Source organism: Poecilia mexicana, unplaced genomic scaffold (assembly GCF_051168715.1).
Source record: "Poecilia mexicana isolate PSO_F unplaced genomic scaffold, ASM5116871v1 scaffold_3, whole genome shotgun sequence".
Lineage (NCBI taxonomy): Eukaryota > Metazoa > Chordata > Actinopteri > Cyprinodontiformes > Poeciliidae > Poecilia > Poecilia mexicana.
This window is the reverse complement of record NW_028263372.1, coordinates 36,350,447-36,378,279: the sequence shown is the minus strand read 5'-3', so window position 1 is coordinate 36,378,279 and position 27,833 is coordinate 36,350,447. Positions and strand designations below refer to the sequence as shown.

At 42.2% G+C, this 27,833-nt stretch overlaps 2 protein-coding genes across 2 annotated transcripts; both read left to right on the top strand.

Annotated features, from left to right (window-relative positions):
• The first annotated feature begins 582 nt into the window (after positions 1 to 582).
• LOC106932970 (uncharacterized) lies at positions 583 to 8,325 on the top strand. Its single transcript, XM_088004537.1, has 13 exons — positions 583 to 734; positions 876 to 1,072; positions 1,310 to 1,474; positions 2,528 to 2,669; positions 2,927 to 3,695; positions 3,783 to 3,927; positions 4,065 to 4,208; positions 4,338 to 4,396; positions 5,462 to 5,649; positions 5,915 to 6,309; positions 6,400 to 6,496; positions 7,501 to 7,675; positions 7,897 to 8,325. The coding sequence occupies exons 1-13, from the start codon at positions 603 to 605 to the stop codon at positions 8,031 to 8,033; spliced, it is 2,745 nt and encodes a 914-aa protein (XP_087860663.1). The 5' UTR covers positions 583 to 602; the 3' UTR covers positions 8,034 to 8,325.
• An 11,203-nt stretch (positions 8,326 to 19,528) lies between these two features.
• On the top strand, positions 19,529 to 26,236 carry LOC106932972 (uncharacterized). Its single transcript, XM_088004647.1, has 13 exons — positions 19,529 to 19,686; positions 20,077 to 20,218; positions 21,328 to 21,623; positions 21,674 to 22,398; positions 22,475 to 23,092; positions 23,166 to 23,310; positions 23,448 to 23,591; positions 23,725 to 23,783; positions 23,954 to 24,141; positions 24,392 to 24,786; positions 24,868 to 24,964; positions 25,429 to 25,609; positions 25,774 to 26,236. Exons 1-13 carry the CDS (start codon positions 19,601 to 19,603, stop codon positions 25,908 to 25,910), a joined length of 3,213 nt encoding a protein of 1,070 aa, XP_087860773.1. The 5' UTR covers positions 19,529 to 19,600; the 3' UTR covers positions 25,911 to 26,236.
• Positions 26,237 to 27,833: the final 1,597 nt, after the last annotated feature.

Below are 27,833 nucleotides of genomic sequence, written 5' to 3'. Positions count from 1 at the left end.
TTCCTGATGGACTGACAACCTGTCCAGTGCCTCCTGCCTCTTGCTCAGTGACTGCTGGAAAATTGCAATATTTTCATCAAGTTTTTATTTGTTGATACGGTATCTGGTTGAGAGTCTGAAGGTTGCATCTTTAAAGTAAAGACAGAAGGTTCAGATTTGCTGAAGGGTTTGCGAGAACACAACTACTCATCCCAAGCTAAAAGTCTCCTTCACTAAGTGCCATATGTATTTGCTCTTACTCAGTAATGTGGATTTTTAGACTGCTAGAGTATTCTCTGGAATATTACCTTAATTCTGATACCTGAACCAGTCGAATCAACAGAAAGTAAAATAGTGAGGTTCTAATAATATCTCATGAATACGTCACAGGGGAATTTTTAAATACAATCTCATGAGGTTGTAATTTGTTTTCAATAAGGCAACAGTGCTTTGAGTCTCATTGTGGTCATAATCTGGAAAAGATTAATGATCATCTTTGAAAATCCCAACAGGTTAAACAGGTTGAGCTCCACCGGTGCTGCTTTCAGTAAGTGATGCAGGTGTTTCCTTGTTCAGGTATATAAAACATGGACCGTTTTGGTGCAGGATGGAGCCTCATCAGGATGGCGACTGCGCTGCTGCTGCACCTGCTGCTCATGGTCACTACTGCATCTGCACTGTCCACCAACTACAAGTCCTACGGTGGCTCAGTGGCCTTCACTTCCAAAGGAAGGAATTCAGATGGAACCTATGAGGTGGGTCTTCTGTCACATAATTTAGATAAAAGTCATCTCTTCTCTAAATGCCACATTATTTTTGCTTTATATTTACAATTTGCAATAAAATATACAGCATTTTACAGTATTTGGAAAGGGGTTTATGATGACTGTTTGCAGGTTGAACTTCGACAGCGCAGTACTCCATATCTCAACCACCATTCGTATACTGAGGGAGTGTGTTTGAGGGGTAACTGTGGATCTCAGACGCAGCGCTCTGTGGACACAGTCTCCACTGGCTCTTATGGTCTAACCTGGAGACAATATGAGGTGACAACCAACAGGAGACTGACCAGCAATCTGCCCTTTGACATGAGGTGGGCGATATCTCTGAAAATTTTCTTACATAAAATACAAAAGTTCATGAAAGTTAAATTATAGACAAGTTTTAATGCTTGTAAAAGATAATACCAATCTGTATATCAATTTGCATGGTAGTTATATATTTTTTCTTATCTGGAACAAATGTATACAAATAGTTTAATACACTGTGAAATGTAACAAATGTTTTGGATTCTTTATAATTTATCTTAATCATAAATGTTGTCAAACAGATTTCCTAATAGGAATGAATACTCCTGGGGCTTTGGCTACTGGTTTCCTAATGTGAGAGGTTCCTCCTTAAAGTGGAGGATGATGACACATGTGGACATGGGAATCCGATCAGACACCGGTGAACCCAACAGACCTCCTGCCATCGCCACACCTCATATTCTCAGGTAGCCCCTCCCTCACTGTCTGCTTGTGTCTTTACTCTCTCACCATAACACTGTTACATCTTGAAACATATTTTGAGACATGTTCAAGCATATTAGATTTGCTAATTGTTTCTAATTGCATAACAATGGTGTCAAGTATTCATGCTGTTATTGGTAAAAGGTTCTGCAGGTAAGAAAAGTTTTTAACTTTACAGCAATCCCTCATACTGAGCATGTATGTTGCGACAGCGGCAAGAAAACTTTGCTGCAGTTATTACAATGAATTTCAGTTTGAAACTCCTGACCTCTCTGTCCTCAGCAGTCGTATCCGTCTTTCATTACAGGGGCTTCAAAGCTTAAAGGGCATGGAGGCTATTATGTAAAATTTACTTTTGTGAGCTTTAGATCATGTTATAACTTTATTCCCTCCTCAAAAACATTGCTTTAATTTTTTTCATACATGCTTGAAGAAACCTTGAACTTCTCATGTCAACCACTTAGAGGTGCCTAAACGTTTGCTCCCACAAAGCGCTGCCTTTTTCCACAAAGTTCCTCCAGCCAGGCTTCCGTCTCACAGAGCACCTGTCACCCACATGGCTCCTCCAGACTAGCGGCAGCAGCAATAAGCAAAAACCTGGCAGTGACTCCTTACCCTTTCCCTTCTTTAGAGGTCTACTATAAGAATGGTAGACCTCAGTGTTATAGTTAACTCACCTCTTGGCTGTATTGAGCTTCTACTCAATACAACCCTGAGTCACATTCACTGCTCACCTGAGGAAGCATCATTCCTTTGTAGCTGAAGGCATTCAAATGATCCCAGTTTGGGATTTGAACTTGAAAATCCATACCTCTATTTGGAAAGCTGAAGAACTTCAGTGTCCTACAATCAAGAACCAACCTGCAGATTGGCCTCTGAATCAGTCACATTGTTCATATTTCTAATATATCTCTAAAATGTGTAATCCACAAAAATACCAAGATTTTTCTCCAAAGCCACAAAAAAGGAAATAGTAATAATATATCTAATTTCTTCAGAAGCAAGAGTTCCTGAATGAGTTTTATGTGACGTTGCAGAGTCCCGAGGAACTGCCCCCGAACATTCAGGATCACGACATTTGACCCTGATGGTGACAGCGTGAGGTGCAGGATACCAACTAGCTCCAGCACATATGAGTGTGGGATTTGCAGCCTTGTCAATGGTTTCTCCTTCGATCAGGTAATAATATAATTTATAATTTTACTTTGTTTCTCTGGTGTAATAATGCTGGATGTTTGGGTAATGGTTGATTATGAACTAAATTAAAGAGTTAATAATTTGCAGAAGAAAACTTTACACAGTTGTAGACATCTCTCTTGTATTTATGTCCATCAAAATTTTATGGTCCTTAACATTTATATTCACTTAATGATTAATGTATTTTGTTGTAGAAAATAATATTAAAACCAAAACTATATAAACGTATGTCTTGCTAGAATTCCTGTTCCATCACATACAATCCAAGTCAAACAACTGGATACCACCCAGTTGAGGTCATGGTGGAGGATTTCCCCAACAAAGATATCACATTGTCCTACTCTGATGGATCCTACACCACAAAGTGGCCCCAGACAATGACACGGCGTAAACGTCAAGCAATCACTACCACAGCTGCCCCAACCACTACCACAGCTGCCCCAACCACTACCACAGCTGTCTTAACCACCACAGCTGCCACAACCACCACCACAGCTGCCCCAACCACCACTACAGTTGTCTTAACCACCACCACAGCTGCCCCAACCACTACCACAGCTGCCCCAACCACTACCACAGCTGCCCCAACCACTACCACAGCTGCCCCAACCACTACCACAGCTGCCCCAACCACTACCACAGCTGTCTTAACCACCACAGCTGCCCCAACCACTACCACAGCTGCCCCAACCACTACCACAGCTGCCCCAACCACTACCACAGCTGCCCCAACCACCACTACAGCTGCCCCAACCACCACTACAGCTGCCCCAACCACCACTACAGCTGCCCCAACCACCACTACAGCTGCCACAACCACCACTACAGCTGCCCCAACCACTACCACAGCTGCCTCAATAACTACCACAGCTGCCCCAATAACTGCCATAGCTGCCCCAACAACTACCACAGCTGCCCCAACCACCACCACAGCTGCTCCCACCACACAGTCTTACCGATCATCTATTGGTCCTCTCAGCAAGCTGCCCCTGCAGTTCACTGTTCGGGGTATGTAACACTTTCCTGAATGTTGATGTTTTCCAGTTAACTTTCTCTCAGTAAGTATTTTTCACCCATTTGTTGCCTGATTTTCAGTGGACTCACACAGTGCTCCTTCATGCCTTGACGGTGACTACTTTCCCGTTTTCTTGGCACCAACTCCAGCTGATGGAGTAAATCTTCCAGCGTATGTCAACCACACCCTTGAAATCAAAGTTAGATCCAAAGCTCAATACACAACGTGAGTAATCTATTAATATCCTTGCATGTGCTTTAAAAAGTAAATCAATACTTTCTTCACTTGCTCGGGCTTATTTCACAGATGTGCAAGACTTTTTTAAACATCTGCTCTTCATCATTTGTTGGGTTTTTATGTAGGATTCGTGACCTGGTTGTGACAGGACCACATGGTATTTCAAAGCAGAGTGTTTCTGCAGATACTTACATCATAAAATGGACACCAACTGAAGATGAGCTGAATGATCATTTTCCTATTTGCTTTGTCTCTGAAGGCAGAGATGGGTGAGTTTCCAAAAGACAGTGAGCCAGTTAGATATTTCACATGTAGCCGTTTAATAAAGTAAATCAATGGATAGATTTTTTTGAGTAATTAAGTAGTTGATACAGTGTGATTTCTTTATTAATATCCAGGTACAACAGAGTTTATCACTCAGAACTTCGTTGTGTGACCATAGATGTTGGTCGTCATGGTGAGTCAATCCAAAAAGCCATGGACTACTGTTGACGTAAAGGCCTATGTAACTATTTTTTATGCATATGAACCTAAATTTAGAAGATGTTAATAGTAAAAACACATCCTGGAACTCAAAATAATTCAACTTTCATTTTTTTTTTCTTTCCGATGGACTGTCACAATCCTTGGATCCATCAATAAATGATATAAGGATTTTTGACCATTCCTTTTAGTGCATTCTTTTTAGATAGTCCATAGTCTTTGATGTCATTTCTAAGTCAATTCAACCATATGTTGAGGTCATTGTCCTGCGGAAAGATTCAATGATGACATATTTTCAGTGTTTTTGGATGGAAGCCACCAGGCATTTCAGAGAATTCCAGGTACCATGCAAGTTTTGCAATATACCAGGACTTTGCAATTAAAATGCGACCCACAGCATCACAGATCCTCCACCATACTTAAGAATGGGCATAAGGTGCATTTTTTGGCTTCTTTATATCTGAAAAACTACATTTCAGAAACAACCTTTAGTTGTCTCTGTACTGTCACAATTCTTGGATCCATCAGTAAACAATATTCACCAAGCCACTTCCAGTGCTCAACAGATGATGAATCAATTCCTTCATGCCTTGATGGTGTCGCTCCTTCTGACTGACCCAACTACTCGGTCAGTCTCATTGACCGTGTAGTTGCAAAACTCCAATATGTTTCTGATTACAATTGTAAAACATAAAAAGCACTGTGCTGGTTTGTCTTCCAAACAACCAGTAGATATTACCTAGTGGTATTACCATGGTTGCTATGGAGATGTCCCAAAATGACCCAAAAATGTCTGTCTTTGCTGTACGTCCCCTACCAGCCGTCCCCCTCTGCTGGAAAGAAAACCATGGCTTCAATCCCATTTACACAATATGTTTTATAATCCCATTACAAAAAAAAGAGACAGTTCCATTAAACTTGATATTGCATAATATTTCATGTAGTTTGAACTTTAAATTGTTGCAATCTGCTTTACCATTTCAATAAAACCTTGCTTCCATTAATGCAGTAACTTTATCAAATATCTCGTCATGTGTAGATGCTGTTGTGACCTGCAATGAGACAACCATGACTGTGGAAGTTGCAAAGACCTACATCATCAGACGCAATGAGAAAAATTTGCATTTGAACGACTTTACAGATTCATCCTGCAATTTGGAAAGCCGGTCCAACGACACCCACGTGGTTGCTGTCATGTCACTCGGTGCCTGTGGGACTCGTGTTGAGGTACATAACACAAAATGACAAACGACTCCAATAAAAGATAATAAGAAGCCTAAAAGCATTCAACTGAAAAAGTTACAATATTAAATAACATTTAACACAAAGTTGTGAATGTGCCAATTGTGCAAACAAAATGTATTTTTGTCCAAAAGGAGAACAAAAGTTCACTTTAATTTCTTCATAAGAAGTATAGCATATTTGCATTGCATAAATAAAAGAAAGTCTTTGTTTGGAATGACTGATTCTGTTTATTTGATATAATTTTTAGGAAGATGACAACAACATCTACTTCAGGAATGAGATCACTTCTGCTGACCCTAATGAAGTCATTTCCAGGCAACATGATGTTGAAATTGCCTTTACCTGCTCCTACCCAAAGCGGACCAACCTGACTCTAGGATTCAGACACAAAAACCCGTACGCCTTCAGAGAGAAGGGCTTTGGTGCTTTCACCTTCCAGTTTGAGTTCTTCGAGAGCCAGCGTTTCAGGAAGCAAGTGGATTCCAGCAGCTACCCGGTGGAGGTTTACCTGAAGCAGATGATCTTCATGCAGATCGAGGCCACCTCGTCCATCCCAAACACTGAGCTGTTTGTGGAGTCCTGCAGGGCGACTCCCTACGACAACCCCAACTCCCGCATCAGCTACACCATCATCGAAAACGGGTACTGAAAGAACAGTCTTCCAGTTTAGATCAAATTCTACAAATGGGGCCTGCTTTGCTGTGTGTCTAAAAGATTTTAACCATTTTCCAGGTGTGTGAAGGACAAAACGGTGCAAATCTTCCCCAGCTCCAAGTCGCAGTTCAGGTTTGGCATGGAGGCTTTTGAGTTCATCGGAGCTCACGAGGAGGTAAAGTTCTTTTTTAAAGCTCTTTTCTTTACCAAAAACAAAAAATTATGTTGTAATGTAAACCGCTCAACAGGTTTTATTGCACGTAAATTCAACTTTAATGATTTAAATTGCACAACATTTTGTAAATTAGTGTTTAACAGTTTACAATCAAAAAGATAAAAAAGAAAATAGGCTGCATGTGTGTAGACCCTTCAATACAATTTTATTAAAAGGAAAACTTTTTCTTTATTCTTTACAAAGTATAAAAATGTTACTTAGTTCTAAGAAAGCACCACTGAAATACAACAATTCCCCTAATTTTTCAAAACCAATGGCTTCAGCAGTTAAATCAATTCACGCAGAACGTTGCATCTGCAGTTTATGCACCAGCCACTAGGTGGTGTAGATGAGCAGTAAAACAATCACTGTTATGCACAGTGGCCAACATGAAAATCAAAAAGCTAAAACTGCCTCTTCTCCATCCAGCCATCCTTCCATTTTCTGTACACCCTTGTCCCTTAGTGTGGTCGGGAGGAAAACTGTCTCTTAGAAGCAAATAAAAATAAATCAAACAAAAATCATTGGCAAAAGACAGTGCCAATAAAGTGTCCCCATTTGCATTCATGTCCCCTTAAGTAAGAAAAATATCAAGGTTCTGACAACAATACGAATGCAAACGCACCCTCAGATTCGAGAGTTGGTCCCCCAGCAGCTCAAACCTACAGCAGTAAAACTAAAGGTTTGGCACTTCTGCATGGCTACAACATACTCATAGTTTAACTTCTTTTCCCACAAACAAACCTTTTATCAATGTCATAATTTTTTATCATGTTACTCAATCCATGGCTTATTTGATCATTCCCCTTTAGGACCCATTCGTTTTATCTTTTCATTATTATCAACTTTCTCATGAGCTATATCAATTAATGCATTTTATTTGATGCTAATTTAATTAATTTATTTTAAATACACTTGCATTCTTCATTGAAAAGTAATCACATTTCTTCTCCCCGTCTCTGCAGGTCTACATCACCTGCTCAGTTCTCCTGTGTGAGAGCGGCGTTCCTGGCACTCGGTGTTCTCAGGGATGCACCAACTCATGGAACAGTCGCAGGAAAAGGGAAATGCCTTCTCAAACTAACAGCCACTCCATTTCCCAGGGACCACTGCAGCTTGCTAAGACCTCTGACACTAAAGGTGGGCATGCAGGTGTTGTAATCCTCAGTGTTACTTCAGGTTATTCAGTGTTTTTTTTTCATTCTTATTTAATCAGATGTCAGTAATTTTCTGTACAAAAAATTAATGTGGTAAGAAAGTGTGCACCTTAATTGACCTGCAGAGGGTGCTTATGATTTTGTGTAAAAATAATTCTGTTTTAATGTGATTTATCATACATTCTTCTGTTTTATCAATTTCAGCATCTGGCCCTGGCCTGAGTTTGGGCCTGAACCTGGTCTTCATTGTCGGCTGCCTGCTCACCTGTGGAGCGGTCGTCTACCGATCAAGAAGAGCCAGATCTAAATACCAACCCCTGCCAACCTCCGAGACTGACTAAACCAGATCTGATACTTTTTAACCTAAGCTTCTTTGCAGCTTTGGTGCTGTGATTTATTATTATTTACTCTGGACCATGCAAAACTCCAAGCTTCTTCAATAAATTAATGCAACATAAAAATGTGCTGATACAATTAAAATTTTCTCAAAGTTCTGAGATTTTTGGTACAATTGCTGAGCCATTTCTTGAGGCAATTATCAACTAGTTTCGTTCTTAAAAATACATTATCATCTTTCTATATGTTTTAAGTTGTTTGTGAGCCGACACACCAATACATTTGTGTTATGAACTGTCTAACCTATTATTAATGACTGGAAGGAAAGTGGGGATCCATGGTCTGTGAGGAAGAAATGTGGTTGGACCACTTAATGTTTGGTGAAATCAAATCAAATAACAACAGTACAACTCTGGACTATAATAGTGGAAATAAACATTTCAAACCTGTGTGAAAGGAACTCAAAGACTGACTGAACAGTGGAGCTAGCTGGAGAAAAGGCTATATTTTTGAGATACCATAAAAATTGCACTCTAGAACAATGGAAAGAGGTCATGTGATCTGATTAGTCCAGATTTACCCTCTTCCAGAGTGATGGGCACATGATGCCACATGTGTCTCCTGTAGCAGCCTGGGTGCAGTTTGGAGTTGCTGCAGTTGATCAGGTTCAGGTCTATGAGCCCAAAGAATGAGCTCAAGTGACTCCCTGAATATACTGAATGACCAGGACATTCAATAAATTGACGTTTTTCTTGGCCATATTCCAAGATGACAATGCCAGAATTGGGTTAGGAAGCATGAGACATAATTTTCACACCAGAGTTTAGATCTTCACCCTACTGAGTATCTCTGGGATGTGTTTTAGAGGACTTTGCACAGTTAGTACCTTGTGGCACCTCCTTTTGCAGCCATTACTTCAACTAAACGTCTTCTGTAACCACAAACAAGTGTCTCACATCTGCTGTTTGGGATTTTTGTCCACTCCTCCTTGCAGAACTTTGCCAGTTGAGAGAGGTTGGAGGGACATCTGGCATGTACTGCCCGTTTCAGATCTTGCCACAGCATTTCTATGGGATTGAGGTCTGGACTTTGACTGGGCCAATCCAGAGTGCAAAACTTCTTTCTCTTAAGCCATTCTTTGGTACTTTTGCTGGAATGCTTTGGGTCATTGTCTTGTTGCATAATCCATTTCCGTCCCAGCTTCAAGTCCTTGACTGATGGCAAGAGATTCTGGTCAAGAATTTGTTGATAGCCCTGGGAATTGATGGTTCCCTGGATAATACGGAGTCGTCCAGGTCCAGAGGCAGAAAAGCAGGCCCAGACTTTCACATTTCCACCACCGTGCTTCACTGTTGGGAGGAGGTTCTTCTCTTTAAATTCAGTGTTTACTTTTCTCCAAACATGGCGCCTGTGATTGTGGCCAAATAATTAAATTTTGGACTCATCCATCCAGAGAATGGACTTCCAGAAAGCCTCTGGTTTGTCCAAGTGTTCTCTGGCAAACTTTAAACGTGCAGCTTTGTTCTTTCTTGAGAGCAGAGGCTTCCTTCTCGCAACTCTCCCATGAATGCCATGTCTATTGATATTTTGCCTGATTGTAGACGCATGTACATTTATCCCAGACGCTGAGAGAGGTCTGCAACTCTCTGGAGGTGATGCATGGGTTGGCCTTTACCTGCATTATTATTTTTCTGGTGCTTCTTTGTGAAAGTTTTGACGGCCGTCCACATCTGGGCAGAGTTGCAGTGATGCCTAGTGCCCTCCATATGTAAATGATTTGTCTTACAGTGGATGGATGAAGCTGGAATCTTTTGGAGATGGTCTTATAGCTTTCCCCAGTCTGATGGGCTGTCACCACCTTCTTCCCGACGTCCTCAGATGTCTCTCTTCCTCTCGGCATTGTTGATCTGGTCTTTATGCCTTGACACAACAGTGGTTTGTTTGGTTTCCTCTCCCATTTAACCAGTGCACCTCCAAACTTTTCCCAAGGACGTCTCATTTGATTGGTCTGCTTAATTGATTACTCAAGCACTAACATGTGCTTCACCTGAGTCTTTTACCTGATTGTCTTTATCAGTGCAGCTGTGGTTCATTTACTTTTGCAGATGCTCTGATTCTGTTTTTCATTTAGTTTACTTTCAACTCCCACATTTTCCCCAAAACAAATGAATGGAATTGATGAACATAAACCTGACATTTCACATACAAAAACTGGTGATGAGAAAATAAGAAAAGCATGGTAAAAATAAAGAAAAATCTAAACTACTCAACTAGTTCACAAACTTTCAAGCAGCACTGTAAATAGTAGTATTTATACTTCAGCCATGTTTTCCATAAAAGTTTCTGAACTGGTAAAAAAACAGCTAAGATGTAAATACTCTAGTCTAATAAATTGACAAACGGGGAGCAACAGTTTGCTTAAAAACTCTAAAGTTATAAACAAAAACTAACCTGTGTACTAAAAATGTGTTGCATCAAGATTTGGATGAACATGCTCATTCAAAACAAGAACAAAATACATTTCCAGAAAACAAACTTAAACTTTGTTGTGTGCAGATGCATTTTCAGCTTCATCTTTCCTTCAGCTTGATCAACTGGTTTCACAGGTCAACATCAGCAGAGGAACACATACCTGTGGTGTCTGTCATGAAACACGATAGCACCATACACACCCAGTTTCCAGTAAGAACAGCATACAACTTCCTCCATATTTGTTTGCTGCCTTTAGAAGTGAGAAAATATTTCCTTGCAGTAACATAGTCTCACTCTAAAAAATACAAAAGCACAATGTTTGATTTTTTTTTATTTCAAACAAGGCAAAATAAAAAAAGACTGTGAGGAGATCTTTTGGTTGGTATATTGTTGGGGGAAGCCCTGATGCAGAGGTAAAGTAAAAATGCTTCATGATCAAGCAAAACACTTATGGCACAAAGAGAACACATGCAAACAGCATAATGCAAGAATCAAGAACTGAACAAAGGCAGGCCCGACAGCATGAGTGGGCTTTGGGGGGTACTTGGGCATCAGGGGGCAGTTTTATGCCAGTTTTACACCTGTGCCGCGGCGAAGGATGTGTTAAAATCATGGCAGCAAAGGCAAACACCTTTGCACAGTTTTTATCCCCAAACTAACCGAGTGAGTGGAGTAATGCTGTTGGATACAAGTAATGTTAGATGATGACTAATGACAATATTTCACGTTACGCTTGTAAACAAGTACAGGCTACTAATTATGGTGTCAGTGTTAATTTACTTGAGTACTAATAAGTAGTTTTACTGCACTGTACTTTTTTCTTTAAAAGTGCAGTGCTGAAACAAAGGAAAAGAAGTCCAGGACAAAAAAATAAACTAATAAAATGAACAAACAGAAAATAATTTTGGATTGAAACACAAAGGAATGAACCGATGAACCATGGCCTAACCACAATAAAGAACATAAAGGAGTAAAGCACCCTGGAAAAACCCAAATGATAATTATAAAAAACTTGAGTGAAAACCAAAACCCAGACAACAATAAATCATGACGATCACCTGTCACAATATTAGAGCTTACAGAGGCTGGGTTTACAGAGCATGCTCATGCAACCCATATCTAACTTCTTCACGACAGTCTGAACAACCCAATTTCAATCTTTTCACCACCAAAAATTCAGATCAGATTGTTTTTTAAAAAACAAGCAGCCCTCTGTTCATCTCAGAGAACTGCTCTGAGATGTTTTCTAGAGGCTTTAGGTCTGAGATGATCATGGAAGAAGGTTGCCTTAAATCTGCTGAACCATTTCAACATTTTATTTTCAGTTTGTGAGCCACTGAAGACAGTTTCCTGGTAGAGGTCAGTCACGTTTACCAAAGAAGGTCGAGTGTGAGAGGGAAAACCTGTGGTCTTCCTCAAGAGTAACCATATAAAAAACAAAATGTAATCTACTGGCAACGTCTGTGAACAGAAAAACAAACATGTTTACCAAACTGGTGACTTTTATTAAATAAAGCAAGCCACCTTCCTGCTTCTAAGCAACAGGAGTTGGTCAGTGGCTTCACTACTTTATTTAGTTAATACAGGAGTCCTAATTGTGGTAATTTTTAATGCATTGTATGGCATTACTGAGGTCAATTAAACTTGGCTACTGAGCTAAATTCAAACTTTTCCACTGAGTTTTGAATTATGATTTTGCAAACAATGCTTCCTGTTGGATTATCATCTAGACTGATAAAAACTGACAAAATGCTGGGGACATTCAGCCTACCAGAATTTATTTTGCTTATCTCCAACACAGCTGTTTATTTTCTGGGGCAGAACGTTTTTCCTTGTACTCTGATTGCTAACTGATTCTCACAGTCAAAACCAATGAGGCATAAAAAAGGACCCACAAAAAGACCAAGGAACTTAGAAAATATTCCTGAAGTTATTCTGAGCCGTTTTCTTCAACTTGGAGATAATCATTAATGTGTGATGATTTATTTATCCTGCATTAATTAATCATCTGTCAGGGAGGGTTTATCTTTGAGATTTTCAGATTAGCTTTGTATTCTCTCTCAGACACGCACAGAGTCTTCACACTTTCAAATGTGTGATTACCATCTCGTCAGGGAAGAGTGACCGACATGTTTTTGGACATGGGAGAACTGCAATGTGATGGATGAGACAGATTAAACGACTGAAGCCACAAGAAGATGAAGCTGTCAGCTGTCCAAGCATTCTGTGTGGAAGCTTTCACTTTGCAGTCTGACTGGAAAGACATCAAGACTTTTTAAACAACAACTTTCTGTCTTTGTCATGCAAGCCTGTCAGACAGGCTTTGGCAATAAACTCTGGCTTTGGCAGGTGCAACAATGGAAGATTTTTCTTACAACAAGCAGGTAAAACTTGCTGGTCTTGCTGAACTGTAGAGCTCAATGTGGAACATGGTCTTCCCATTAACATCCAGGAAGGAAGATTTTATTTTCAGAAAAAGAAGAAATTCATTTAATGCATATGACCTTTATTTTTCACAGAAACTTGCTAATTTAAACCAAATCTGAAATAAATATTGCTTTAGAAATTTTTACTACAACAATTCAATCTGGAAAGACTCAGACGGACAAAAGGGGAACAATTAAAAGATTTAATGACAGGAATGAATAACAGTTCTTTGGCGCTCGGACCCCGGCAGCAAATTCGAGCTGAGATTTGATGTGAACTCGATGAACATCCCGATAACTGATTAGGGATGCTCTCTCCCCGGGCCCGACACTGGTGGTGGTGGTCAGGAAAGGGTGCTATCCTAGAGAGCTGAAGGATGAGGGTGGAGAAGGGGAGGTGGTGGGTTGAACGCAGCTGGGAAGCGGCTGACGGCTTGGGTGTGGATCCTTTATGCCAGGGGTGTCAAACTCCAGTCCTCAAGGGCCGCTGTCCTGCAGTGTTTAGATGTGCCACAGGTAAAAAACAGTGGAATGAAATGGCTTAATTACCTCCTCCCTGTGTGGATCGGTTCTCCTGAGCCTGGCTAATGACCTAATTATTCTTTTCAGGTGTGCTGCAGCAGAGGCACATCTAAAAGTTGCAGGACAGAGGCCCTTGAGGACTGGAGTTTGACACCCCTGCTTTATGCAGAGCCTGATTGCTGATTGAACACGCCGGGTGAGGTCCAGAGCTGAGGTTGGAGATGAGCATGACGTCGATGGGCGAATGGAGGGGGCGGAGTCTTCCAGTCTGAACTTCCGCTTTAGCTCCATTTCAAAGCAGTGAAAGTGTTCTTGGTTCCGATAATCAGGGAGGATCACTGATGATGGAGAGCTTCAACCTTTTCACATTTTACATAGCTGTATATGTTTTTGGTTTTGCACTGTAGGTAACCAGAGGCAATCATAAAAAGTATGTTTTGTTTGACCAAACGTGAAGAGCTGACACACAGAGCCTAAAAATGAGTGTGCCATTAATGTTTAATTCAAAATGTCTGAACATCATTTAGTGGGTTATTATTTTGTACACAGATTGGTTTCCCACTGAGCCTTCTAGTGCCACCCATCTACATCGATAGGAATCACTGTTTTAGACGACTAATCTTCAGGATGACTGAAACCAAGATTACAGAATTTTTGTTTGTATTTTCTTCAGAAATTATAGGCAGGTCTTACAGGTTGTTGTGTATTTCTGCTGCTTCCAGCAGGTCCTTGTTGTAGGGCAGGGGTCCCCAAGCTACGGCCCGCGGGCCGGATCCGGCCCGCCACGTCATTTGGTCCGGCCCCCTGAGCAATGCCGGATCCGGCCCGCCTGCTCATACCAGAGAGCATTCAGTGTTTTTTTTCATATATTGTATTTTCCAGTTTATATGTGGATTTTTCTTCAACCACCAGGGGGCTTGAGCAGATGTGAAACTTAGTTTCCCTCAATGGAATATATACTAGTCAGTCCCAGTCACCGTTTCACTCACGGTTTTTTCCATTTGCATTCTGGGTAAAAATCTATCTAAAAGCGCAAATATGTGTCGTCGTCGTCGTCGTCCCCCCCCCGCTCGACAGTTTCAAAGACAGAACAGTCGACAAGAATTTTCTAAGGTTTCTTTCTCCAAAAACTAAGACCGGCCCCCGACCAGAGAAAGGAACAGCTATGTGGCCCTCGCAGGAAAAAGTTTGGGGACCCCTGTTGTAGGGTATAAAATGAAGCAGCCCTTTGTAGGATGGACCACTGGTCAGGATGGGTACCATCACTGTACTGCTGCATGTGCTGCTGATGGTCTCAGCTGCAGTTAAATAACTTCCAAACTATAACCAATCGCTTTGACTCCTCCAATCAGATTTTCAGTTTCACCACAGTACGGAGACTGGCCTAGTCAAAGTGTTCAATGATATCCATATAAACATGGTCTGTGGAAGAACTGTGGTTCTTCCACAGTTTTTCTACAGTCTGGTTGTTTACAGTCTACTGGTTCTGTCGGACCTCAGTGCAGCTTTTGACACTGTCGATCATAACATTAATAACTCGCCTGGAGAGTTGGGTCCAGACTCTCTGGTCCAGAACTCAACTGTCCATCCATCCATTCATTTTCTTCCGCTTATCCGGGGTCAGATCAGGTTGCTAGCAGCTTCAGAAGGGAGGCCCAGACTTCCCGCTCCCCAGCCTCTTCTTCTAGCTTCTCTGGGGGAATCCCAAGGCGTTCCCAGGCCAGCCAAGAAACATTGTCGCTCCAGCGTGTCCTGGGTCTTCCCCGGGGCTTCCTCCTGGTGGGACGTGAACACCTCACTAGGGAGGCGTCCAGGAGGCATCCTGACCAGATGCCCGAGCCTCAACTGGCTCCTCTTGACGTGGAGGAGCAGCGGCTCTACTCTGAGTCCCTCCCGGATGACCGAGCTTCTCACCCTATCTCTAAGGGAGAGCCCAGACACCTTACAGAGAAAACCCATTTCGGCAGCTTGTATCCGGGACCTCGTCCTTTTGGTCATGACCCAAAGCTCATGACCATAGATGAGAGTGGGAACGCCGACGAACTGCTTTTTGACTCAGCTCTCTATTCACTACGACGGACCGGTACAGCGCCCGCTTCATGGCAGACACTGTGCCAATCCACCTGTCGATTTCCCCTCTTCCTTCATTTGTGAACAAGATCCCCAGATACTTAAACTCCTCCACTTGGGGCAGGGCGTCCCCCCCTGACCCGGAGAAGGCACTCTACCCTTTTCCGGCTCAAGTCGATGGCCTCGGATTTAGAGGCACTAAGTCTCATCCCGGCTGCTTCAAACTCGGCTGCAAACCGCTCCAATGAGAGCTGCAGATCACGGCCTGAGGAAGCCAACAGGACCACATCATCTGCAAAAAGCAGAGATGCGATCCTAAGGCCACCAAAACGGATCCCCTCAGAATGTCTTGGCTGCACCTAGAAATTCTGTCCATGAAAGTAATGAAGAGAATCAGTGACAAAGGGCAGCCCTGGCGGAGTCCAACTCTCACCGGAAACAAGCCCGACTTACTTCCGGCAATACGGTCCAGGTTCTGACACCGGTCATACAGGGACCTAACAGCCAGTATCAAACGGCCCGGTACCCCATACTCCTGGAGAACCCCCCACAGGACTCCCCGAGGGACACGGTTGAACGCCTTCTCCAAGTCCACAAAACACATGTAGACCTGTTGGGCGAACTCCCAGAACCCTCCAGGACCCTGCTGAGGGTGTAGAGCTGGTCCAGTGTTCCACGAGCAGGACAAAAACTACACTGCTCTTCCTGAATTCGAAGTTCGACTATCCGACGGATCCTCCTCTCCAGGACCCCTGAATAGACCTTACCAGGGAGGCTTAAGACTGTAACCTCTCTGTAATTGGAGCACACCCTCTGGTCCCCCTTTTTGAACAGGGAGACCACCACCCCAGTCTACCAATCCAGGGGAACTGCCCCCGATGTCCATGCGATACTGCAGAGTTCGCCAACCAACACACAACCCTTCAGCATCCAGAGCCTTAAGAAACTCCAGGCGGATCTCATCCACCCCCAGGGCCCTGCCACCGAGGAGCTTTTTAACCACCTTGGCAACCTCATCCCCAGAGATTGGAGAGCCCAACCCAGAGTCCCCAGGCTCAGCTTCCTCGATGGAAGGCATGTTGGTGGGATTGAAGAAGTCTTCGAAGTATTCTGCCCACTGGCCCACAACGTCCCGAGTCGAGGTCAGCAGCACACCATCCTCACTATAAACAGTGTTGGTGCTGCACTGCTTCCCCCTCCTGAGACGCCGGATGGTGGTCCAGAATCACCTCGAAGCCGTGCTGAAGTCTTTCTCCATGGCCTCTCCAAACTCCTCCCACGCCCAAGTTTTTGCCCCAGCACCAGCCGAGCCGCATGCCGCTTCGCCTACGGGTACCCATCAGCTGCTTCTGCAGTCCCACAAGCCAGAAAGGCCCGATAGGACTCCTTCAGCCTGACGGCATCCCTCACTGAAGCTGTCCACCAACGGGTTCAAGGGTTGCCGCCACAACAGACACCAACAACCTTGCGGCCACAGCTTCGATAAGCCGCCTTGGCAATGGAGGCACGGAACATGGTCCACTCAGACTCAATATCCCCCACCATCCCCAGAACGTGTTCAAAGTTCTGCCGGAGATGCGAGTTAAAGCTCCACCTCGCAGAGGACTCTACCTGATGTTCCCAGCAGACCCTCACTACCTGTTTGGGCCTGCCAGGTCTGACCAGCTTCCTCCCCAACCACCAACTCACCACCAGGTAGTTGTCAGTGGTCAGCTTCGCACCTCTCTTCACCTGAGTGTCCAAGTCATACGGCAGCAGATCCGATGAAATGATGACAAAGTCAATCATCGAACTGCGGCCTAAAGGTGCTCCAGGTGCTGCTGAAAGCTCCTGGGGCATACCATTTTCATTTAGGAGGGGTAATGTTCTGAGTTATATGAAGTTAAATTTATTCTTTGATCTTAGTTCTAATAATTTGCGTGCATTTAAATATGTGTTGGTACCATTTATTGTTTTTGTGTTCGGTTTGTGTAAGCCAGAGGTTCCCAAACTGTGGGGCGCGCCCCCAAGGGGGGCGCCGTGTCATTGCAGGGGGGGCCGTCTGGATGAAAAAACAAAACAAAACATGAACACTGTATGCGCTGGGTTTTTACCTTAGAATGGCCAACTCTCTGTTATTCCTATGTCAATTTGATACAGTAGAGGCTTCCACACTTCCCATATTTGTGTCCTCTGTCACTTTTATCAGCAGTTAAAACTGTTTAATCCGTTGTTAACATGTTGTAACCTGTTTTTTCGAGCCGTCTTTAAACGCAACATGAGCGCTACGACGCTCGCGCTGGTGAAGAGTTCTTCAAATAAAACAACCTTACAACAGCCTTGGACATTTAAAAATTACTTTTTATTCATCTACTGCTCAATTTAACAATATTAGTATGCTCTTTTCTCAGACAAGGGAAAAATTCCAACTTACAAGCTTCATGTCAATCATTTTAAGAAAGTCAATAAATAATTGAGATATTTAGATCAGACGGACGCTGAGGTTGGAAGAGGAAGACCAAAAAAAAAATATTCATGGATGTAGTGAAAAAGGATGTGGTGTTAGTTGGTATGAGGGTAGAGGATGCAGAGGATATGACTGACAGAACTCGCTGTGGTGAACCCTGAAGGGAAAAGTCAACATAGAATAATTTAGATATTTTAAAAGCTCCCTTTACACTACATTACCACTCCACTGCTGTACAGTCTATAGCAGGGGTCCTCGAATCCAGGCCAGTGTCCTGCGACTTTTAGATGTTTCTCTGCTTCAACACACCTCAATCAAATGGCTGCATGACTTCTTCAGTATGCAGTTCAGTTCTCTAGAGTCCTGATTATTTGACTAAGCTTTGCTGAATCAGCCAAACATCTAAAACCTGCAGGACACTGGCCCTCCAGGTCTGGATTTGAAGATCCCTGGTCTATAGAATCTGTTGAGATATCAGATTTCTGTGCTTCCACCTCCATCATCAGTTTCAGGCTGCAGAAGAGAAAGCATTGTTGGTGTTTAAAGTAGATTAACAGCAGCATGAGAGGAAGCGGGTGAAGGGGTCTGCTGTACAATGAGAGTGAGGTAGCAGCATTTTGCACAATCATGTCTAATGGTGCTTCACAAATTTCCAGGTGAATCATGCAGAATCAGGCACACAAAATCTAAAATGTGTGTTTTACTCTCATCAATGTCTGAAGCCCAAAATTGTCTTTATGACAAAAGGATGTTCTGGGATAGATCACAGGGCAAATAAGCAAACCCCTTACAGGCCAAGATTTTAATCTGGGACAAGTATGTGAAGCTAGGCTTCACAGTCAAAATCAGTTATATTACATACAAAAAAGCAATGAAAACTACAGCTCAACCCTAGTGAAATGGTCAGTTTTTTTAATCTTACCTTGACAACTTTAGCTGCTCAGTCCCTAGCACCAAAAAACTTTTATATATTAATCTTCCAAAAACAAACAATTTACCACTGCTTAGTAAAACACAGCAAAACTCTTTTTGGTCAGTCATTCTGCTCAGTAAGAGGGACAGACTTTGAAATACACCTGACAGCATTTTCATCTGCATCTAGAAATATGATAGAAACCCTAAAACTTAGGACAGATTTTGCTATTGGAAAATTTTCAGTTAAAGTGACTTACTGTTGATCAAATGTATCAGGATGCCAGATTGAACAAAACTTAAGACAATTAGTCATTACTCCAAAGTCCCAATGAATCCTCAGTTTCCTTTAGACTCACAGCAACCTTGTATGCGCAGTTTGGAGGAGTGTGCTCTTTTCCCCAACTGGGAGCCATGTTCCATGGAAATCACCATCCATATCAATCTCTAAGGTCAAAAGGCAACAAAATCACTCTGAAGAAGACATAAAAGCTGTTATTTTTCCTCAAAATCACAAACCTGTAGAACTCCAGCACATGGAATGTGTTCAGTAAATTTGCTCAATTGTACTTTTCATTAATTTTACTAAAACTATAACAGTATCATTATGTAATTTCTCATTCTTTATTAAAACCCCTGATTTAACAGACACCCAATTGGCTCCTACGACAACGACGGCGATGGTTACTGGTATCCAAATGTGAGAGGTTATCGTCTATTGAGAATGATGACACACGTAGACATGGGGATCCGATCAGACACTCAGGAATCTAACAGACCTCCTGTCATTACCACCCCGAATATACTCAGGTAAGTAATACTCACTTGTTTACTGATGAATACATATCAACTTTCCAGGTATGAATCCACCAACCACTCTGGTATTATATTTAGAATATTTTTACAAAATATGTTTTATTTTATCGTAATAAAACACATTTTATTTGGGTAAATACTAAATAATAAGATGGATGTCTGTTGACAAGAAAGTCACCATTTATTTAAGTTTGACCATATATTTTATTATAATTTCTATCAGAATCAATACTTAACACTTAATCTCTCCAGATCAGAAAATCATCTAAAGATCATAGATAAAATCCATAGCTGATCAAGCAGGAAACCCTCCTTCCAGGCATTTGCCCAAATCTATTACCTCTACAACCTGCCATTTTTAACTGGGATTTTGTCTCATTACAGAGTAACAAGAAACTGCCCTCGATCATTCAATATCAAACCTGTTGACCCCGATGGTGACCATGTAAGGTGCAGACTACCGACAAGTTCTAGTACATATGAGTGTTATATATGCAGCCTTCTCAATGGCTTCTCTTTCGAACAGGTAAGAATCTATTTATACCAAAAGTTAGAGGAAATTGTGTATGATGTTTTTCCTTCCTATCATTTAACAGGACCTCTATGTAAATTAATGACAATGTAAATAAATTAATTTATTTAAAAAAAAGCTAAAGATGACCAAATTCAACAAATTTCATATTTAAATGTGGTAAACAGATATATAACTACATCCATTTACCAAATGGATATGAAGTATTTTTCCAGAGGCAAGAAGGAAGATCCTGGTACTGAGCTAGACTCAACCCAAAGAAGGAACTCGAAGACTTTCTACAGTCTCATCATCTGCTCAATCAGTATTATCTTTTAAATGCCAGTGGAGCTCCTCAAGGAGGGGCAAGGGTCGCCGTGAACCATCAAAAAATGCTGATTATTTTTATGAGATGTGCCACCATAGCATTTTACTACCCTTGTCTCATCACCCCAGTGAAAATTTTCTGGGTGTGCCATTGTACACTAGGGTTCTTTGCAGGCAAGTATAATGTTGGCAGGAGAAAATTCAGTAACTCTGTGTATAAATGGGCATCACAATAAATCTGTGAAGGGGTCACATAATTATTGCAATGCCCCAGCATTTACAATATAATTGTACTTCCAGAATCCATTCCATTTCATTGATGAGAGAACTCCACTCTGATTTCCTAGTTACTTACAACAGCTCATCACACTTCATGATCTGAACACTAACAACAAGACTTGGGCAGGTTTACACCATATGTACGTGCTCTGCTAATGAAGAAACATGACTGGTGTAGAGGTGATATAACTTGGTGGTTTAACTCTGCCAGTGGTTCAGTTGAAGTAACAGCAACAGAAATTGATGAACTGCAGACGTGTAAAGTGTCTCTGCTGGAAAGAAGCCAAACAGTGGCAGAAGTTGTTTTTCAAAGTAATTTTCCCCCAAAATATAATACTCCACAAACTGCAGTTAAAATGAAATCAATACAAACGAGTCAAGTCATCATGAGCCTCACAGGGGAGAGAGAAAAGCCATACGCAGCTCATGAGGCCACATTACAAATGTTTCTGACACCCTTGGGTGGATAGATGGAGTGATGGACAAACAACATTCAAGACATTTCTCTTTCTTGTCAGAATTCCTGCACCCTTACATATACTCCTGGAGCGCAAACTGGATACCACCCAGTTGAGCTTGTGGTTGAAGACTTCCCCAACCAAGACATCGCACTAACTTACTCTGATGGATCCTACACAATAAAGTGGTCCCATACAATGGCACGACGTAAACGCCAGGTCATGGCAGCTTACCCAGGAAACACAACAGCTGCTGTGACCAACACCACAGCTTATCCAACCACCGCAGTTTATCCAACCACAACAGGCTATCCAACCACAACCACAACTCCTCCAGCCACAGCAGCTCGTCAAACCACAACTCCTCCAGCCACAGCAGCTCGTCAAACCACCACAACTCCTCCAGCCACAGCAGCTCGTCAAACCACCACAACTCCTCCAGCCACAGCAGCTCGTCAAACCACCACAACTCCTCCAGCCACAGCAGCTCGTCAAACCACCACAACTCCTCCAACCACTGCAGGTCGTCAAACCACCACGACTCCTCCAACTACTGCAGCTCGTCAAACCACCACGACTCCTCCAACTACTGCAGGTCGTCCAAGCACCACAACTCCTCCAGCCACAGCAGCTCGTCAAACCACCACGACTCCTCCAACTACTGCAGGTCGTCCAAGCACCACAACTCCTCCAGCCACAGCAGCTCGTCAAACCACCACGACTCCTCCAGCCACAGCAGCTCGTCAAACCACCACAACTCCTCCAACTACTGCAGGTCGTCCAAGCACCACAACTCCTCCAGCCACAGCAGCTCGTCAAACCACCACGACTCCTCCAACTACTGCAGGTCGTCCAAGCACCACAACTCCTCCAGCCACAGCAGCTCGTCAAACCACCACAACTCCTCCAACCACTGCAGGTCGTCAAACCACCACGACTCCTCCAACTACTGCAGGTCGTCCAAGCACCACAACTCCTCCAGCCACAGCAGCTCGTCAAACCACCACGACTCCTCCAACTACTGCAGGTCGTCCAAGCACCACAACTCCTCCAACCACTGCAGGTCGTCAAACCACCACGACTCCTGCAACTACTGCAGCTCGTCAAACCACCACAACTCCTCCAACCACAGCAGCTCGTCAAACCACCACGACTCCTCCAACCACAGCAGCTCGTCAAACCACCACGACTCCTCCAACTACTGCAGGTCGTCCAACCACCACAACTCCTCCAACCACAGCAGCTCGTCAAACCACCACAACTCCTCCAACCACAGCAGCTCGTCAAACCACCACAACTCCTCCAACCACTGCAGGTCGTCAAACCACCACGACTCCTCCAGCCACAGCAGCTCGTCAAACCACCACGACTCCTCCAACTACTGCAGGTCGTCCAAGCACCACAACTCCTCCAACCACTGCAGGTCGTCAAACCACCACGACTCCTCCAACTACTGCAGCTCGTCAAACCACCACAACTCCTCCAACCACAGCAGCTCGTCAAACCACCACGACTCCTCCAACTACTGCAGGTCGTCCAACCACCACAACTCCTCCAGCCACAGCAGCTCGTCAAACCACCACAACTCCTCCAACCACAGCAGCTCGTCAAACCACCACAACTCCTCCAACCACTGCAGGTCGTCAAACCACCACGACTCCTCCAACTACTGCTGCTCGTCAAACCACCATGACTCCTGAAATTACTGCTGGTCATCCTACCACCACAACTCCTCCTACCACTACTGCAACTGCCCCAACCACACAATCTTACCGGTCATCAATTGGACCTTTAAGCATTCTCCCGCTACAGTTTACTGTTCTGGGTATGTAACACTTTTCCTAAAACTTACTCAAATAAGTGTCTTATTTCTCATTCATTTGTCATCTGATTTCCAGTGGACTCACACAGTGCTCCTTCATGCCTTGATGGTGATTATTTTCCCATTTTCTTGGCACCAACTCCGACTAATGGAACAAATCTTCCTGCATATGTCAATCACACCCTTGAAATTAAAGTCAGTTCAAAAGCTGAGCACACAACGTAAGCAATTTTCTTCTTGTTTATTACCTTCATATCTTCTTTAAATTCCTTATCATATACATTTACTGGCTTGGACTCATTTTATAGTAATGTGTGTGCCTTTCCATTCTGCCATTAAACCATTTGCTACTCTATAGGATTAATGACCTTATTGTGACAGGCCCACAGGGCATTTTAAAGGAGAGACCTTCCACAGATACATACATTATAAAATGGACACCAACTGAAGATGAACTGAATGACCATTTTCCTATTTGCTTTGTGTCTGAAGCAAGAGATAGGTGAGTATTAAAAACATAGCCTAGGTAAGCTAGGTGTGACTCATATTGAATAGCATGGCCAAAGAATAAATAAATAAATTAATAACGTTTCTTCCACGGTTCAAACTATTTCCTCTTGTTTGTTGCAATTCAGGTATAACAGAATCTATCACTCAGAGCTGTGGTGTGTGACAATTGATGTTGGTCGCCATGGTGAGTCAATAAAGCAGCTTATCCATGACATTACTAATCATTTTAATCCTTCATTAATCCATCAGCTTTAAAAATAATCATAGACTTTAAATGATTACAGTTTTTCACACATTAATCACTACTCATAACGATGTGAAAATAAAGTGAAATTTACCCTGTGAACATTGCAGAGGCTGTTGTGACCTGCAATGAAACAACTATGACTGTAGAAGTGGTAAAGACCTACATCATCAAACGTAACGAGGACAACCTGCATCTAAATAGCTTCACCGATTCTTCTTGTAACCTCAAAAGACTCTCCAACGAAACCCATGTGGTGGCCGTCATGGAGCTGGGCGCATGTGGGACTCAGGTTGAGGTACAGAGAGAAACAACATATATAAACAAACCAAACACTGTGGCAGATTTAAACAATAAATGAAATAATTAAATTACACAAAACACTAAACCAAACCAAAGAATAAACGTGTTTCTGAAAACTGCTGTACATATCAGATCTTCTATCTGAACATTTTCCTTTAGGGTCAGGCATGCATATTTATCAGGACAGGAAGTTTTTGTAACTGTAACAAACCATTTTTTCAATGAGTTTAATTCTTTTTTTCCAGGAGGATGAAGATAGAATATTCTTTCAGAATGAGATCACTTCAGCTGACCCAAATAAAATCATTTCCAGGCAACATGATGTTGAAATTGCCTTTACCTGCTCCTACCCAAAGCGAACCAACCTGACTCTAGGATTCAGACACAAAAACCCGTACGCCTTCAGAGAGAAGGGCTTTGGTGCTTTCACCTTCCAGTTTGAGTTCTTCGAGAGCCAGCGTTTCAGGAAGCAGGTAAACGCCAGCAGCTACCCGGTGGAGGTTTACCTGAAGCAGATGATCTTCATGCAGATCGAGGCCACCTCGTCCATCCCAAACACTGAGCTGTTTGTGGAGTCCTGCAGGGCGACTCCCTACGACAACCCCAACTCCCGCATCAGCTACACCATCATCGAAAACGGGTACTGAGAAACAACATTTTTTTTACTGGTTACTACAAACTGTTTTTCTGTTTGTCTAAAACATTCTAACCATGTTTTCAGATGTGTGAAGGACAGAACAGTGCAAATCTACCAAAGCCCAAAGTCTCAGTTCAGGTTTGGCATGGAGGCTTTTGAGTTCATTGGCGCTCACGAGGAGGTAAAGTTACTTTTTCTGAGTGTTAGAGGACCCAATGTTAGTGTTATTAAATCTACTCAAAAACTACCTTTACTATAAAGAATGTCAAGAAAAACCCAACCTATAATACTCTTATCTATCTGGAAAACAAACTTAGGATATTTACAGATCTTCAGCAATGTGGCATTGAAACAGCTGCCAAATGTGAGAAACCAAAAACAATTAAATAAATTAAAAACATCTTTTTGTACATGTCTCAGTACATCCACAAACAGTGACAACTACTGGCCTTGTATGGAACCCAAAATTGTTTCATCCATCTATTATCTAACAAGCTTATCCTTGCAGGGTTGTGAATGGGGTTGGTGCCCAACTACAATATTGTTTCAATTCAAGTATAATATTGCATCTAATTTTCTGAAAATGTAAGTTTTTAAATGCATTGACAAAAAAGATAAATCTGACTTTCCTCCACGTTTCTGCAGGTTTACATCACCTGTTCGGTCCTCCTGTGTGAGATCGGCGTTCCTGGAACTCGATGCTCTCAGGGATGCATCAGATCCAACTCATGGAACAGTCGCAAGAAGAGGGACGCTCCGGCTGAGACAAGCAGCCACTCCATTTCCCAGGGTCCTTTGCACCTTGCTAGGACTAAAGATGCCAAAGGTGAGAATTCAATTTCACTCATGTTGGCTCTCCAGGCTCCCACTGAGACACTGCCACCCACATTAACTGACTCGTCATATGGCTTTCAATGACATCTTTTTTGCTTCATATGCATGACTTACTGAACACAACAATGGGTTTTTACTGTGTTCCCTTCATTTTAGCAACTGGACCAAGCCTGAGCCTGGGCCTGAACCTGGTCTTCATCGTCGGCTGCCTGCTGGCGTGTGCAGTGGTCGTCTACCGATCTAGAAGAGCCAAAGCTAAATACCAACCGCTGGCAACCTCTGAGACAGACTGAACTCAGATCTGCTGCTTCCTTAGTTTCTGTCTTTTCCCTACTGGTGGTTTGAATGATAATTACTCCATATAATAAAAAAGTAACATGATCTGAAAATAAAACAACCTTACGTGATGGATGAAATAATGTGGGTCTTTGTGGATTTATGTCTGATTGTTTTCAACACAAATTTAAATCATATTGAAAATAACAATGCTGAGCTATACACCAGTAATATCCTTGATTCTATACAAGTTATTTACTCGTAATATTTTGACACTTTTTTACATATGGCAAATACATGAACTGCTGTGAAAATGAGTGGAATAAAAAGTTTATAAAACTACTGGAAACTATGTGTTATTTGGTCTCTGAGTGGCTTAAGCAAGAGATTCTCATAGCAACATTTACCCTTTACTGTGGTAATACATTTGATTATATTATTCTTGTATCTATCTTTCTCTTGCGCATTCAAATTTACTTAGTATAGACTGGCAAAGGGCAGAGCAAACATTTTCAGAGATTTGGAGAGCCAAACCAATCTACATGAGTTTTGTAGACTTGGAGTCTACAAAACTCCCAAGTCTGTAGTTTATACTACTGTAGTTTGACAGTATCCCCCAGGAAATCCTGTGGAAAGTATGGGGCATGTTGAGACACTTTACCAAGGTCGAGAAAGAGCTACATTCTGTTAGACCCTAAGGCCCATTCCTCAGAAACAGAACCTTATCAGGCCACAGACATGCTGTGATTTCAGTCCATATAATCAGCTAGCCTCCTCCTCCTCAGACGCTGCACAGACTTTATTAGAAACTCTTCTCGAATGTAATGGTAAAAGCGTCTCCTTTTAGCGCTGAAAGTGAATGAAATAAGTAAAGTCTGAATGATTTTGTTGGCTGATTTTCTGTTCCGTGTGTCAGTACATTTTTGATCCATTGGTTAGGGATTGTCCATCCTTAACAGGCATCAGGCCTTTTGATAAGGGCTCTGGGTCCCAGCCATGCTGCTCTTCTAAACATATCAATATTATGCTCAGTGATGAAACCATTAAATAAAAATGACTTAGTTGTTGATAAATCTTCAATTTGAGATTGCTTTAGACAAAAGATAATTGATTTTAGACTAGACTGCGATGTTTTATTTTTTACTAGGTGTGTTTCTGGTAGTCATTTGCACAGGGATTCACTGCTTGCTGGTCTGCTCAGTAACTGTCTGTTAGTCTCTCCATTATGTTGAGTCACTTCTAAGCTTGTTTCATTCCAAATCCTCTGTTGACCTGAACATCCACCTCCAGTCAATAGCTCTTCATTTTTATTACTTCAATTCATTGTAGAAGCTTGTCAAAGTCCTCAGTGCTTAACAGAGGCATCTTACTCTGGTTCAGCTTATATATCAGAAAATTAGGCAAAAATGTAAAATTACGTTTCACATTCCTGGAAGGAAATCTACCATTCTACCTTGAACAAGTTAAAATACATCTATGGGCTATGCAAAACATGGTCATTGTATCTTTGCACAAAATCATTTTCAGATCATGAGATTTCAACAGGTCAGTTCTGCCAATTTTGAGCTTTCAGAAGGAGCTGATTGCATCTTCATCCAATAATCTCCACAACTACACTACAATTTTGCTTTCAGATATGGTTAATTGTTATTATGTGATCAAAGGTTTTTAGTTCAAAAAGTTTTAAGTTTGATTCCCTTTTAGAGCTTTTCTGTGTGATACTAAATTTTCAACAATCCATGCTCTCAGTCACAAGAGTGACTTACAGTATGGTGTTTCAATAAATCCTAAGCTATGAAGGTCCTCCGTAATTTAAAACAGAATGTAAGAGGGTAAAAAAATAATGTAGCAATTAGTAAAACTGCACTGCACAGACCATGAAAATAAATGCCAACACAGAAAAACAGAAGGGCAACAAACAATAACACCAATTTAAGGGG